Source organism: Meriones unguiculatus, chromosome 20 (assembly GCF_030254825.1).
Source record: "Meriones unguiculatus strain TT.TT164.6M chromosome 20, Bangor_MerUng_6.1, whole genome shotgun sequence".
Lineage (NCBI taxonomy): Eukaryota > Metazoa > Chordata > Mammalia > Rodentia > Muridae > Meriones > Meriones unguiculatus.
Window position 1 is genome coordinate 70478917 of NC_083367.1, and position 15382 is coordinate 70494298.

The 15382-nt window shown below is 42.6% G+C and overlaps 1 protein-coding gene across 1 annotated transcript; it reads left to right on the forward strand.

Moving 5' to 3' along the window:
- The first annotated feature begins 1028 nt into the window (after window positions 1-1028).
- Window positions 1029-11960, forward strand: Nup43 (nucleoporin 43). Its single transcript, XM_021663689.2, has 8 exons — window positions 1029-1216; window positions 1536-1658; window positions 2685-2762; window positions 4062-4242; window positions 5668-5803; window positions 7078-7229; window positions 8458-8580; window positions 11635-11960. The coding sequence occupies exons 1-8, from the start codon at window positions 1097-1099 to the stop codon at window positions 11862-11864; spliced, it is 1143 nt and encodes a 380-aa protein (XP_021519364.1). The 5' UTR covers window positions 1029-1096; the 3' UTR covers window positions 11865-11960.
- The last annotated feature ends 3422 nt before the right edge of the window (window positions 11961-15382 follow it).

Genomic DNA, 15382 nt, shown 5'->3' on the forward strand with positions numbered 1-15382 from the left:
GTGACGAAGCACAACTAAGTGCTTAGGACTGGTACAAGATATTTCCTCCTGCAATTAAAACATTTTTTTAACTCTTAGATTTTTCTCTGTTGGGCCTAGAGAGATGGCCCAGCAGCTATAAGTCTTTACTGTTCTCCCAGAGAGCTAGAGTTGGTTTCTCAGCACACATATGCGTATGGATATCCAGAGCCTGTGCAGGCATGTGCCCTCACATGCACCCATACACATACAGAAACATAGAAATAGTTAAAATTAATAAAAATAGAAGTTATTTGTAAGGACTGGAGAGATGAGCCAGCAGTTAAAAGCATATGTTGCCCTTCCAGAGGATCTGAGTTCATTTCCCAGCACCCAGGCAGCTCACAACCTGTTACTCAAGTCCCAGGAACTCCAACTCCCTTTTTTGGTCTTACTATCACACATGAACACATGCAGTACACACAGACAGACATGCAAAGAAGACATCATACACATAAAGCAAAACTTTTAGAATCTTAATTAAACATTTTAAAAGAATGAGTTATCAAAAAGAATAATAAATGCAATTGTTTTCCTAGTTCTAAATATGTCATGAATTGTTTGTTTTTGGTGGTGGATAAGTGCATAAAAATATATTCAATAATATATATATGATAGTAAAAGTATAAAATCCACAGCTTCCGAATGGCTGCACTATATGTTCATTGGATTGTATAGTCTTTCATAAGGTTAATTTCGGTGTGTGATGATCTTTTTATTTGCAACATTTTTATAACAAAGTTATTTAAAAGAACAAAAACAATTTTTTAAGAGAAAACTCTTCTGGCATTACACGGCTATTGCATAAATATATTGTCAGTTCCTAGACTGACTTGGCATTAGCAGTCTGTCTTATTGCCAAAGGGTTTAGATGCCAAGTCTTTGTTCAGAGCTGCCCCAAGAATAAGCATCTCAGGTTTCTTTAGCCAGGGCCTGGCTCGTCCTCCTGTTGACAGGAATTGGCTTTCTGCAGCCACCGTCCCCTCGTGAGGTCTCATCCAATCAGAACTGCGCAGGAAGAGGCGGGCCTGAGAAGCGCGCAGTGTGCATTCTGCTCAATCTGCTTGCTGATTTCAGCATGGAGGAAATTTATGCTAAGTTTGTGTCTCAGAAAATTAGCAAAACCCGCTGGCGGCCAGTGCCTTCCGGGAGCCTGCAGACCGCAGAGACCTTCGCTACGGGCTCCTGGGACAATGAGGTACCCGGTCCCGGGCGGGCCCCGGCTGCTCCGCTCCACGCCCCCCGCGCTGCGCGCGAAAGCAGCTTCTGGAATGCCAGTCTCCTGCTCGGCTGTCTGCTACCTGAGGCCCTGCTGGTGTAATGAGCTTCGATCTGGCTTTAAACCCTCACCAAGTCTGTAGTCATTCCGTCCGAACTGGGCCATATCTGTGATCTTTTCAACTCTTACTGTCGTTTGAGATGCTGTTGAAGCAAGGTCGCTCGAAAGGCAATCTGAATTTTACTTTCCTTAGATTTGACGTTTTCGTGACCTCAAGATAAAACTTTCTGCTTTGCAGGAAAATTGCGTATCACTGTGGTCTATTGGAGATTTTGGAAACTTGGATTCTGACGGAGGGTTTGAAGGAGACCATCAGTTACTGTGCGATATCAGACATCATGGTGATGTCATGGATTTACAGGTAAATCTTAGTTGTTCCCCAAAGCTAACATGGGACATTTAAAACTATACTTGGAGGTAGTGTAGCACCTTATAGTTTTTCTACTCCCACCCCTGATTTACAAGACACTACTCCCTATGAGTTATAACCTGCCATTGTTTAGGCACTTAGAGACGGAAGTGGAGATGGGAAAGGGAATTCAGATAAATCCGTTATAAAATTAATTGCCTTCGCAAGCCTCCAATTCCAGTCCACGGGAGGCAAAGGCAGGTTCTCAAGGTCAGTTTAGGCTACATAGTAAGACCTTATCTTAAACAACAGTGATATTTGCCCATCTGTTTGCCACGCGCTGTTTGGTGAGTTTCAGACAAGCATGCTAAATTGCATTGCCTGTCTGTGAGTTGGGTTTATCATTGTCTTTGGGATGAGGATAATCTCAGGACCTCATGCAGCCTAGGGACAGGCTCTCTACCGTTGAGCCTATGTATTCCCACCCTCAAGTACTGTTCACTGCTTCCCCGGTTAGATAGATGAGACTGCTGTCTTTTGACCATATAGTAAAGATTGTGCAGGATTGTTCTTGTGATTCCTCTAAAAACTTAGTATAAAACGCAAACCAGTAACAAGTTTTCAAAGCTGGACTAGTGATAGATGCTTGCAGTCCCAGCTGCTTAGGAAGCTAAGGCAAGAAACCAAGATGAGTTTGGACAACAGTTAACCCCCCCCCCATCAAGAAATTCTGTATGAATTCAGATGTTAGGCATTTTACTCAGCAAAAAGCTGCCTATACTTAGGAATGACATATTTCCAAACTCATTGCAGCCCAAAACCAAAAATCTGAAGTAAAAATTTAAACTTAGTATTTGACCTTCATGAAAATACTCCTAATTTTTACAAACATTTTTACGAGGTTAACATGTTTCATTTGCTTAGTGTTTGCTTCTTTAAATTCTTACATGGTTTGCTACTAGTCAAGGTGAACCAATGGAGTTCTTTTCCTGTTGATATTTCTAAATCTATAATAATACACAGAAATTTTCTGTTTAGTTTTTTGACCAGGAAAGAATTGTAGCTGCTTCATCAACAGGATGTGTAACAGTTTTCCTTCACCATCCAAATAACCAGGTAAAGAGCTTTTGTTGGGAAAGTAACTTGTATTTTAGTTATTTCTGGAGTGTTTAGTAAGTACACCATCTTTAGTAGGGTCAGTCACTGGGCACACTCCTGGAGCACCCACATTTCTAGAAGATGAGTGAAAAAGACTATTTGATCATAGTAGCCCAAGACCAGCCTGGGCAACACAGCACCACCTTTCTTAAGGAGAAAGATAATGATAGGAGAAGATACTGTCCACATTTTAGGGGTTGCTGAGAATCTCAGATGTGGTAAGCTTGCATTCTTGAACTGAGGTTCCCCCCCCCCCCATATTACTACAATCATGCTTACATTTGCTTCTATGGATATTAGACATCCTTTAAATAAACTGTGTTAATTAGCTCTAACAGTATCATATGCTGGTGGTAATTTTGCTGTAATTTTTGTGAGCAGGGATGAATGGAGAAAGCAGAAAGCAAGCGTGTATGCATGCTCAGCTTCTAGCTCAAATAGCACAAAGAGGAGGGAGAAGCCAGGTCTTCATCACAAGAGAGGACCAACTACCCAGAGACCTTTGTGTAGGGACTAGAAAAGTGGCTGAGCAGTTAAGTGTGTACTGCTGTTGGAGAAAACTCTGCTTCCATTCCCAGCACCCTGATCAGGCATCTCACAACAACCTATAACTCCATTTCTAGGGGATCTAGAAATCTGCCGTGATGGGCACCTGCACACATGTGAAACACATAAACTCAGGCAAGCACACACATATGCATATAATTTTTTATTGTCTTTGTTTTTTGAGACAGAATCTCACATTGTAGATCTGGCTGGTCCGGAACTCCCTGTGTAGGCCAGGCTAGCCTTAAACTCAGATCACCTGCCTTTGCTTCCTGAGTGCTGTGTGTGTGCCACCATGCTCAGCTTTAATTAGTTTTCTTAATTGAGTCATATAGAAAAAGATGTAGAGGTTAGTCCCTTACACATGAGTTTATTCTCACAAAATTTTAAGGAATGTTTGAACATTCAGCTATGAACAAAAATCATTAGTTTGAAATAAATGTGAGTCTAATTCAAAATATACAAAGATTGAATAGAAGCAGTTTCTAAACATCAGTATGCAGAAATACAAAGAGGCAGGGAGACTTGTTCTTTTTTCTAGAAGGACATGAACTACAACTGAAATACTATTATTAGGCCTTCGTGGTGGCTCACCCTTAATCGCAAACACTTGGAAGTCCTGCCTCAAAACAAAACAAAAACTCCCGGAGAGAAGGGCTCGTTCCTTAGAGCTTTCTTCTGGTTAACAGTCTGCTTCTTTGTGATGCCCAGACGCTGTCAGTCAACCAGCAGTGGCCCACAGCTCACTACCACGCGGGTCCCGGCAGTCCTTCCTATAGCAGTGCACCATGTACAGGGATTGTGTGCGACAACCCAGAAATTGTCACAGTTGGAGAGGATGGCCGAATAAACCTCTTCCGGGTGGATCACAAGGAGGCTGTAAGAACTATAGGTGAGTGGATCCTGTCCTTCTGTCCATTATGTAGTAATTGAACTAAGTAAACATGATCTTAAGTGTTTGAAGGGTGTGAAAATACACAAGGCATGATCCTTGTATTTGACAGGGTGTGGATAAGGCTAGTATAAATGATTTATAACTGCAGGAAAATATATTAGATGGTAGTGTTTTATTTTAGGTAGAAGGAATTATCACATAATTAGGGAGCAAGTGACAGTATATTCTTGATTCTACACCAAAGATAATACTAGAATATTACACGCTAGAAAAACAGGGAATTGGGGAGACGGGGAAGCTAGACAGCAAACGACCTTTACAGTTATGCAACTTTAGATCTTTGTTATTGGAGTGATGAAAGGGAAGGCCGAAAGGCAGGTAGGGATCGATTGCAGAGTGTTGAATGCATGGCAGCGGAAGTTAGGGTTCTTTGTGTGGCAGCAAGAGCAGGGAATGACAGACTCCAGTACTGTTTAGACCAGTGTTCCAGTGAGATGGTTCTTAATTGTGCTTCACTAACACCCTATTGAGCTCTTGGATCAGAATCTTCAGGGACTACACCCAGGCACCAGTTTCCTCTGTTGTCTGTTTTGTTTAATTTCAGAGTTAAAACACTTGCTTAATTGCTGAGTTGTCCCTGCTAGCAATATAGAGAAGTGGCACAAGTTTAAGTTTGGAGTATGTGTCATGTGCTGCAAGTCTAAACACTTCAGGAGATCCATGAACCAGGTATTGGGCACACTCCTGTAATCTCAGCACTCTAGAGGATGAGGCAGGAGGATCCTGAATTCAAGGGGATTCTGAACAACGTAGGCTCAAAACTTTTCCTATTGACCATTGTAGCAGTCATGGTAAAGGTAAAGATGAACAGATCTGAAATGTGTCTGTACAACAGCACAGGGGCAGAGCAAGCTTTGTGCCTGGCACTGGGTTTTAACCCAGTAGAAGAAAGCTCTGCGTCAAGTACTAGCAGAGGTACGATTGGATATAGAGGAGCTAGGACAGCTACCTCAGACCCAGTGTAGAAGCCTGTTGGGGTTACACACACTTAAAATTCCATCACTGGGGAGGCTGAGGCAGAAGGATTACCAGTAATTCAAGACCAGCCTGAACATAGACCCTGCCACAGAAAGAAAGGAAGGAGGGCAGGAGGGAGGGTTGGGGAGGGATTGATTCAGTATAGCAATCTTAAGAGGAAATAGAAAAAACAAAATGGTAGGTCAGCTCTGCATTTAGAAAACAGATACCCTGCGAGTGATGCGTTCTCCAGAGTGGAAGAGATATCTAGACATGTTTTACTATTCTCCATACAAAAGAATGCTGTGAGTCATTAGAGACTGTATTTATAATACTCCATCCAGGAGAGAGAATGTGTTTTAAAAGGCGCCCGTTAACACATGCTACCTTTTCTAAAACTTGTAGATAATGCAGATAGCAGTACACTCCATGCCGTAACCTTCCTTCGAACTCCTGAGATTGTTACGGTAAACTCAATTGGACAGTTAAAAATATGGGATTTCAGACAACAAGGAAGTGAACCCTGTCAGATACTCTCACTGTAAGTTTGATTTGTCATTTCAGTAGTGAGATACAAAATTATGTTTAATTAGTCATCACAATCAGCTTTATTTTTATTTTGTTTTATGTGTCTAAGTGTTTTGCCTGCTTGTATGTGTGTGTGCCATATGCATGCAGTGCCCCCAGAGGTCAAAAGGGCATTGGTCCTTTGGGACTGGAGGAGTTTCAGACAGGTGAGCTGCCGTGTGGTGCTGGGATTGAAATTGTGTCCTGTGGAAGAGCCGCAGATGCTCATAACCGCTGAGCCGTCTCCCTCCAGTCCCCAGCTCTGTGTTTTGATGTTTTCAGAGGCAGTGATCCATGATTAAATTGATAAGGCAAGGATAACACAATGGAGTTGATTGTGCCATCTTATAGTTAGCAAATATTTGTTGTATTGATTCAGAGCCCTTTTGTCTTTAAAGTATATATTGTTTAACAGAGAACTTGCTTCTGTTTGTCAAATGATTGTGTCAATCTGTAGTGGGTAAAATACAGTATAGATGAGATTGTGGATAAAATACAATTCAGGGTAATTTTTTCGGAGCAGAAATCATCCTTTCTAGATGTGCAACCTTTGCTGCTTTAAGAAACTAAACTGTAGCATCAGACTGCAAAAAAAAAATTATATGAACTAATTAAGAACACAGGCATAAAGAATGGTTGCTGGAGGCTGGAGAGATGGTTCAGGTTAAGAGCACTGGCTGCTCTTCCAAAGGTCCTGAGTTCAATTCCCAGCAACCACATGGTGGCCCACAACCATCTATGAGATCTGGTGCCCTCTTCTGGTGTGCAGGCACACATGCTGGCAGAACACTGTATATAATACATAGATCTTTTTTTTAAAGAATGGTCACTGTGATTGATACCTATTTTTATTTTTAATTTACTATAGTTAAACTGTATGAGTCTGTGTGTCTCAGTTATGTGCATATGATTGCGGATCCCCACGCTCCTGGAGCTGGCGTTACAGGTGATTGTGAGCCACCGGTATGGGGCAGTGAACTCGGGTTCTCTGGTGTAACTGCTGAGCCAGCTCTCCACTTCGACACATACTTTTTAGTAAAAATCTTTCTTACACATCTTACCATTATGTTATTTTGCTTCCTGTGTTTCCAAATTGAACGGTAATTATAGCCTTTAATTCTAGAACTGTATTATTCATTAAATTTTTGGCATCACTAAGGTTTAGTATCTCCAGCTACATAATTTTGTCATTTAGTTAGGATGAAATGTTCATTAGGCAAAGATAAACTGTTCTGTTTTCTTTGAAAGGACCGGCGACCGAGTGCCTCTCCACTGTGTTGACAGACATCCCAGCCAGCAGCATGTTGTAGCTACTGGTGGCCAGGATGGAATGTTGAGTATTTGGGACGTTAGACAAGGCACCATGCCCGTGTCTTTACTCAAGGCTCACGAGGCTGAAAGTAAGTTGTGGACATGCAGAAAGTAATGTGATGATACATAGGGGTCATTTCACACCAGAGCTTTTAATACCGGAATAGTATAAGAATAGAGAATCCTTTCCTATGGTTAGGCTCTTTAATGTTTCAACGTATCTGCAGTAAATATTACTGTGTGCTCATCTTACTGAGCTGATTTATTTATTTATTTTTTTTAAAGAATTAGAACCAGTGGGCCAAAATGTTAAACTGCCTGTTGTCTGGGTTACTGATTGTTCTGTATAAAATTATTACTTCATATTTGCTAATTTGCTCCTGAATTAATTAATTTTGTGGGGTTTTGAGATAGGATCTCACTTTGTAACCTAGGTTAGCCTGAAACTTAACCGTGTAGCCCAAACTGCATTTTACCTTATGCCAGTCTTCCTGCCTCAGCTGCCTAAGTGCTGAGCGAGCAATAAAATATATTCCCATTCCCCGTTATTGGCGACCAAGGCAGGCCCTCAAGAAGTGTTCTGTCCCCGAGCTATATCCCAAACTCTATCTTTTTGTTTGATAATTCGCTTTTTGAGAAAGCGAATAATCATTGCATTATTCAAATTATTCAAATTCAAATGGAATTATCATTCCATTATTCCATCATTCTATTATTATTATCACTCTTTATCATTCCATTATCCAAAGAAAAGAAAGGAAAAGAAAAACCAAAAAACCAACGGGCTGGAAAGATGGCTCAGGTGGGTTAAGAACACTGGCTGCTCTTCCAAAGAACCCACGTTCTGTTCCCTACATGGTGGCTCATACCTGTTGATAACTCTAGGCCCAGGGTATCTGACACCCTTTCTGGCCTTCGCTTGAATAGAAATACAAGAGCACAAACATTAAACCAGTAGTGCAACTTGACCCTATTTAAGAAATGTTAAGCCAGGCATGTGCGAGCTCAGCACCTAGGAGACAGGCCGGAGGTTAGGATCAAGGCCAACTGTCTCCCAGCTGCCAGGGTCACACTAATAGATAAAAAATGAGCAGTGTATTCTTATGCAAATGAGCTGGGGAACCTAAACTTTAAGTCAGTTGAAAATTAAAGGCTTCAAAAGTAATCCCAACCAACTTGACGTTTAAAAAAATATGGCTGTTGTTAACTATAATGTGTGATAGAAAACAGCCACTAGTTGTGGAGTGGGCCAGAAGATACCTGTCAAATTGTTTAACTTTTATGGACTCTTAAAATTAATTTCCTTCTGTCTCCTAGTGTGGGAGGTTCATTTCCACCCATCCAACCCAGATCATCTGTTCACTTGTTCTGAAGATGGATCCCTCTGGCACTGGGACGCCTCCACAAATGGGTCTGAGAAGTCTTCTCTCTTTCACCAAGGTAAAAGTTTCTGTTAGCTGAATCTTTGTTTTAGCATTTTTTAAATGGCAAGTCGAGTCAGGATCTTGCTATGTAGACTGGGCTTGGCCTCAAACTCAGACATCTGCCTGCCTCTGCCTCCCGAGTCCTGGGATTAAAGGTGTGTGGGTGTGTGCCACCAAACTGGCTCATAATCTTCGTTTTTTTTTTTTTTTTTTTTTTTTTTTAGATTCATTTTTATGTTATGAGTGTTTTGACTGCATGTGTGCATTGCCCACAGAGGCCATCTCTCTAGCTCGAACATTCTCAGTGGTTAAGAGCATTGACCATCTGGAATATGACAAGAAATAATTGGGTAGAATACACAAAATTACTGTACAAAATGGTAAGCAGACCAGGATAAAGAAGAGGTCAAGACAGACTTAATGGTCCCTCCCAGCATCTGAGAGCAAAGGCAGGGTGATCAGTGTAAGGCCAGCCTGGGCTTCATGAGACCCTGACTCAAAAAACAAAATAACAACAAAAACAGACAAGCAAAAAACAAAGAGGAAGGGCTGGAGAGATGTTCAGCTCTTCCAGAGGACCTTCTTTCAATTCCTGCCATCAACATGGTAGCTTACAAATGTCTGTAATTCCAGTTCCAGGGGATCCAATGTCCTCTTCTGGTGTCCATGCACCAGGCACACACATGGCATACAGATACATACATATGTAGGCAAAGCACCCATACACATACAATAACCAAAGGGGAAAGCAAAAGGAAAGATTTGTTTTATTTTTAATTATGTGTTATTTGTATCTGTTTATATTTGTGTATGTGTATATAGTGTAGTTGGCAGCAGAGGCCACAAGAGGGCGTCCGGTTCCCTGAAGCTGGAGCTGTAGGTGGTTGTGAGCCATCTGTCTTGGGTGCTTAAAACTGAACCCAGGGCCTCTACCAGAACAGTATGTGTTCTTAACGCTGAACCATCCTTTGGGCCGCTATAAGTTCATTCACATGAACTAGGAACTTATATTTTGGTTGGTTGGCTGGCTGGTTGGCTGGTTGGCTGGCTGGCTGGCTGGCTGGCTGGCTGGCTGGTTGGCTGGTTGTTAAAACAGGTTCTATGTAGTCCTGGCTTTGCTGAAATTTGCTATGTAGCCCAGGCTGGCATTGAACTCTGTGTATATTTTGAGTTCTTTTTTTCTTATTTTTGGTTGTTTATGGTATGTCTCTAAGAGTTTCCATTAAAATGTTAAATGGAAAGATTGGGAACAAATAAATTTCTGCTTTTCCTTAAAAACTAAAAATTTAGTATACATATTTTTCCTTCAATAGTTGAGCTTTTACTAACACTGAATACCTTTTTAGTAAAAAAAAAAAAAAAAATGACGTATGGCTCAGTGAGTAAAGGCACTGCCACCAAGCCTGACAACTGAGTTTGAGTCTCATGACCCACATGGTGGAGGAGAGAACTGATTCCTACAAGTTGCTTTCTGACCTCCACATATAAGCTGTGGCTATGTGCATCATGCACATGCTCGCGTGCGTGCGCACACACACACTAAATAGATAGATACAGAGAGATAGATAGATGCATAGATACACACATACATAGATACATAAATAGATAGATAATAGATAAATTTTTAAGGTGACCTGATGTTTACTTTTTCTTTGAGAGAAATATCCGATTTTACTTTTTCTTTGAGAGAAATATCAATTTCTGCAAGTGTATCTTCAGCACCAGAGATTTTTCTCTTCCATCTCTTGTATTCTATTGGTGATGCTTACCTTTGTGGTTCCTAATATTTTCTCTAAGATCTCCAGCATCAGGGTTTTCTCTGTTTGTGTTTTCTTTACTGCTTCTGTTTTCATGTCTTGCAACATTTCCTCCATTTGTTTAAATGTGGATTCATGTCTCTGTATGATGGTCTCTATTTGTTTTTTTGTTTGTTTCCTCTCTATATGCCACTAATTTTGCCTTTATTTGCTTGGATATATTTGCCTGTGTTTCTTTGAAAGCTTTTTTCATTTCCTTTTTATTTGCTTCAAGAGATTTGTTTCCTCTTTATGTGCCTCTAATAACTGGATAAACAAAGCTTTAAAGTCATTTTCCTGGGTTTCTGATGAATTGAAATATCCATTCATTTGGGAGTTTGCTGGTGGAGGCATGATGTCCTGATTTTTGTTGGGTGTGTTCTTAGGCCGACCTCTGGCCAATCCGCTTATCTGTAACCTTTGCTGTTTGTTCCTGGAGTCCGTACTTCAGACTGGGTCTGTCTTTCTCTGGTGCCTGGAGTATTCTTTAGGAAACTGAGAGAGGTCCATTGGTTTGAGAGTGTGTGTTGGTGTTTCAGCTGTACCAATTTCAGAGTCTCAGATATGGCACGCGCTGGTCGCCACCATCTTGGATCCCCGACCTGATTTTAGAGAAAAAGACTGGGTGTGGTGGTGCTTGCCTTTAACCCCCACACTTGGGGAGCAGAGGTAGGCGAACCTTCAAAGTTAGAAGCCACCCTGATCTACATAGCTAGTTCAGGACAGCCAGGACTCTATAGAGAAACCCCATCTCAGAGGCTTAAAAAAAAAAAAAAGGCATGTTTTCATTTTCAATATATTGTGCTTATTCACTTGCACCCAATCAGCCTGCTTTAACAGAGTTAAATAAATTGGAATTATTACCTTTTTGAAATATCTCAGAAGCTTAATGTTTAGTGATACAAAGTAGTCTGTGGTTTGAATGAGAATGGCACCATAGGCTCATATATTTGAATGGTTGGTCAGCAGTTGGTTGAACTATCTGGGAAGGATTAGGAAGTGTAGCCTTGTTAGAGGGGATGTGTGTCAATGGAGGTGGGCTCAGAGTTTTCAAAAGCCAAGGCCGTTCCCAAGTGTCTTTGTGTCTTCCTGTGGATCAGGACGTAAATTCCCAGTTACTGCTCCAGGGCCTGCCTGCTGGCATGCTCCCCACACTGATGGTCATGGACTCTATGCCTGAGGAACCCTGAGCCCCAATCAACATTTTTCATTACAGGCTACCTTGGGTGTGGTGTCTTTTAGATACATTTCTTTCCCCTTCTCTCTTCTCACAGGAGGAAGAAGCAGTACTTTCCTGACTCATAGCATAAGTAACCAGGCCAGTGTTCACCAGTCTCTGATAAGTTCCTGGCTCAGCACAGATCCTGCCAAAGACCGAATTGAAATCACAAGCTTGCTTCCCAGCAGGACTCTGTCTGTAAACAGTTTGGATGTCTTAGGTCCCTGTCTTGTTTGTGGAACTGATGCTGAAGCCATTTATGTTACCAGACAACTATTTTCATAATGAAAAATCTCAGTTACCAGTTCCAACATCTGTGCAAAATTTTATCAACAGAAACGGTGGTATTTGCAAGGAAAAAATAAACTGTTGTTAATATCAGTGTCCAGTTTTGGTTTGTTGGTTGGTTTCTTCCTCAACACTCTTAGAATCTGATCAATGACTAATGGCAAAAGATAGATCTTGAGAGTGTAGAACATTGGAGGGTCCCAGTGCTATTTAACACATGCCTTCATTTAACTTAACATTTCTATAAAATGAACAACAATGTGGAATACAAGCCAAATTATGTGAATTAAAACTATGTAGCTACGGGCCAGAGATAACTCAGTGGTATAAGAACACTTGGCTACTCACCCAGGCAGTGGTAGCACATGTCTTTAATCCCAGTACTCAGAAGGCAGAGGCAAGCCGGTGGATCTCTTGAGTTCAAGGCCAGCCTCTAGTATACAGAGCAAAGTCCCAGGATAGCCAGGGCTACACAGAAAAACCCTGTCTGGAAAACAAAAAACAAAGCAAAAAGGAAAAAAAAAAAGCACTTACTACTCTTGCGGAGGACCCAGGTTCAATTCCCAGCACCCACATGATGACTCACAGCCATCTGTAACTCCGGTTCCAGGGGATCTGGCATTCTGTTTAGACCTCTGGAGGCATCAGGCACCTGTGGTACATACATATTTTATATATATATGTATATGTATATATACATACATACAACAGAAACAGGTATAAGGTGGGTTGCTGTGCACACAAAGCAGCATGGGGTTCAGCTGTTTCAAAGGATGGCAAATGGCTTCTCCCCTTGAGAAGTAGCTACATCACCTACCAAGAATCCCCAGCTTTTCAGTGCATGCTTACACCTCACATAAGCCAAATTATTTTTAAAAAAATAACTTTCACATCAACAATATATATTCTTCTGAACAATATATTCTAGAATTACAACTTCTCTTAAGCTTAGTGGTAGTTTTCTAACATTAATAAAAGTGCTAATTCAGAAAATGTTGCAAAGGTAATTACTCTGATTATTAAAGGTTGAAAATATTTGCAAAATGATTTCATATAATCATTGCAAAGTTGGTAATGCTGGTCCTCTCCCAGCCTTAGCTCCAGGTTAGAAGCTGGTTTGGGTCCTTTGGCCTGTCCCCCATTGCTCCCCTGCTTTCCCAAGGATCTTTCATGGGCCACTCCACCCTGGCTTGACAGTGACTTAACCTTCCCAAGAAGCTCCAAGCTCACAAGCAGCTCCAGCTCCTTGGTGTTTATAAAACTCTAAGTTTCTTAACCTAACTATCACACAAATAGCTGAGACTTCTGTATTTGTTAAATAATAAGCTTCACAACACAATAATTGAGCAGTTAGTGCCCTCTAAGGCAATCTGGTTTGCTCTCAGCTTGCATCCCAGAGATACCTGCACTTTGTAGCTTTCCTGCTCCAGCTCCTCTCCTGATGTCACCTGGACCTCTTCTATGGCTGAATCCCCTACTTCCTCCTCTAACTCCTCCTCCCCTGGCTGGCAAGAAGTACGGCTCTATTTCCTCTACTCAGCAATTGGCTATAAGATGTTTTATTGACATAGTGGGACAATTGGGGAGCAGTGTTTACACAACACTGTCATTAGAACAAGAATTGCAACCAGATATGGAGGGGAAGGGGTACAGAAATCAGCATTTAAATTACACAATAACCTTAAGCCTACACCTTGGTTATGGTTTTTAATAGTTCAAATCAACCAGACATGGTTCACTTAATTATACATCTCTTAAAAATTTAAGTATCATCAAAGTACAAGATAAGGACTTCCATTTGCAGGAATTTGCAGGAAGCTTCCAACAGCAGAGTGGGCTGAAACCACAGTAAGGATTTTACTAAGAAAACATCTAAAGCAATGGCAGCAACCACACTAAATACCTGCCCCCTCCCTCCTCAGTATTTCCCCCAGCCTCCAGATTTGATCATCTGAGGTTTTCACAGCTGAACTTTTGGTGCAGTACCCAGTAATTAACCTGGGGGGGGGGAAGCAGAATCGAGCCTGTTAGCAAATAGGAAATCTGCTTCTGGGTTGCTATGATGTCATCAAGTGTCACCGCCAGGTGTGTGGCAGATGCGCCAGGCAGATGTGGTTCAGCTGCGCAGATTAAAGGACCAACTCGCCACTTTGTCTTCCTCTCTTGCCCTCTCTCCAGCTCTCCCCCCTTTCTCTGTCGGGCAACCCTCCCCTCCATTTCTGTCCCTCTATTTCTGTCTTTGCCCTAATGACTCACTCAGACCCTACCTCTCTTCTGCTTACCTTTCTCCGAATAAACTCTTTCATATAATATCTGTTGTGTGCATCATTTTAAAAATAACAGAGCCTGTTATCTCAGCTACATCGAAGGCTGAGGTATAAAGATCGCCAAGTTCAAAGGCTGGCCCGGGCTACAAAATGAGTTCAAAGTCAGCCCATATAACTTAGTGAGGCCAGCCTCAAATGAAAACTATAAAATGTTCCAAGGTACTGTACGTGCATAGCATGGTTTGAATTCTGTTTACACAGGGATGTGAATGTTTTCACTTTTTAGTCTAAGACAAAAGAGATTAGCTGGGCTGGAGAGATGGGTCAGTGGTTAAGGGCTCTGTCTGTTCTTAGAGATCCTAAGTTCAATTCCCAGCAACCACAGGGTGGCTCACAACCATCTGTACCCTCTACTGCCCTCTTCTGCCACGCAGATGTGTACGAGCACATAGAGCATTCAAGAAGAAATAAAATCTTTTTGTAAGAAAGTATAATTCTGCAGGCAGATGATCTTAAGAAGGAAGAGAGACTAGCTGAATAATAATTGCACGTATTTCCTATCGGCAAAACTGGGGTAGGTGTTCATACTTTCAGAGGACAGACAGGACAGTGGCTGGCAACGTTTAGAATCTCAGCACGTGGGAAGGTGGAGAGCGGCAGGCGATGCGGAGTTCCAGCCCACCCCGGGCTGCCTGGAGCGCCCTATGTGGACCTCATCCCCACAAAAGACAACGCTACATTTTAAGACCGAAGTCGACGCTGCTTCCCGAACGGCAGATTCCATTTCATAAACAAAACTGGTGACCGGGCCCGTTCACTGCAACCACGGCTACCAGGACCCCTGCTGCAGATCTGACTGACCGGACCCTGCTACCATGGGTTCCATCTGGCTGACTCCAAAACCCACGTACGCTCCAAACTCGCGAAAATTCGGGTTTTCTTCAGGCCGTGCACGTCTAGCCTCAGCGGTCCGGATCTGGGAGCGCCGCTCGCCGCCCTTTCCCGGTGGGACCCACGCTCCGGTCGCGCCCGCGCCGGGTCGCGGAGCGGAGCCCGACCGCGGCGGGACGGACTCGGCTGTCGGCTGCGGCGCTCGGCCCGACTCCGGCGGCCAGCCCTCGGCTCGCTCCCGGCCCCAGCGGGGCGGCCTGAAGCCCCCAGTCCTCGGCCCCCGCGCAAGCGACGCCGGGAAATGCCCACATCCGGGAAACCCGCGGCGGACTGCGGCGGCGGCGGCGGCGGCGACAC

Coding starts and splice junctions, on each gene's coding strand:
- Nup43 (XM_021663689.2), top strand. CDS start 1,097: ATGGAGGAAATTTATGCTAAGTTTGTGTCTCAGAAAATTAGCAAAACC. Junction 5,804..7,077: donor CCCTGTCAGATACTCTCACT/GTAAGTTTGATT, acceptor TTTCTTTGAAAG/GACCGGCGACCGAGTGCCTC. Junction 8,581..11,634: donor GTCTTCTCTCTTTCACCAAG/GTAAAAGTTTCT, acceptor CTCTTCTCACAG/GAGGAAGAAGCAGTACTTTC.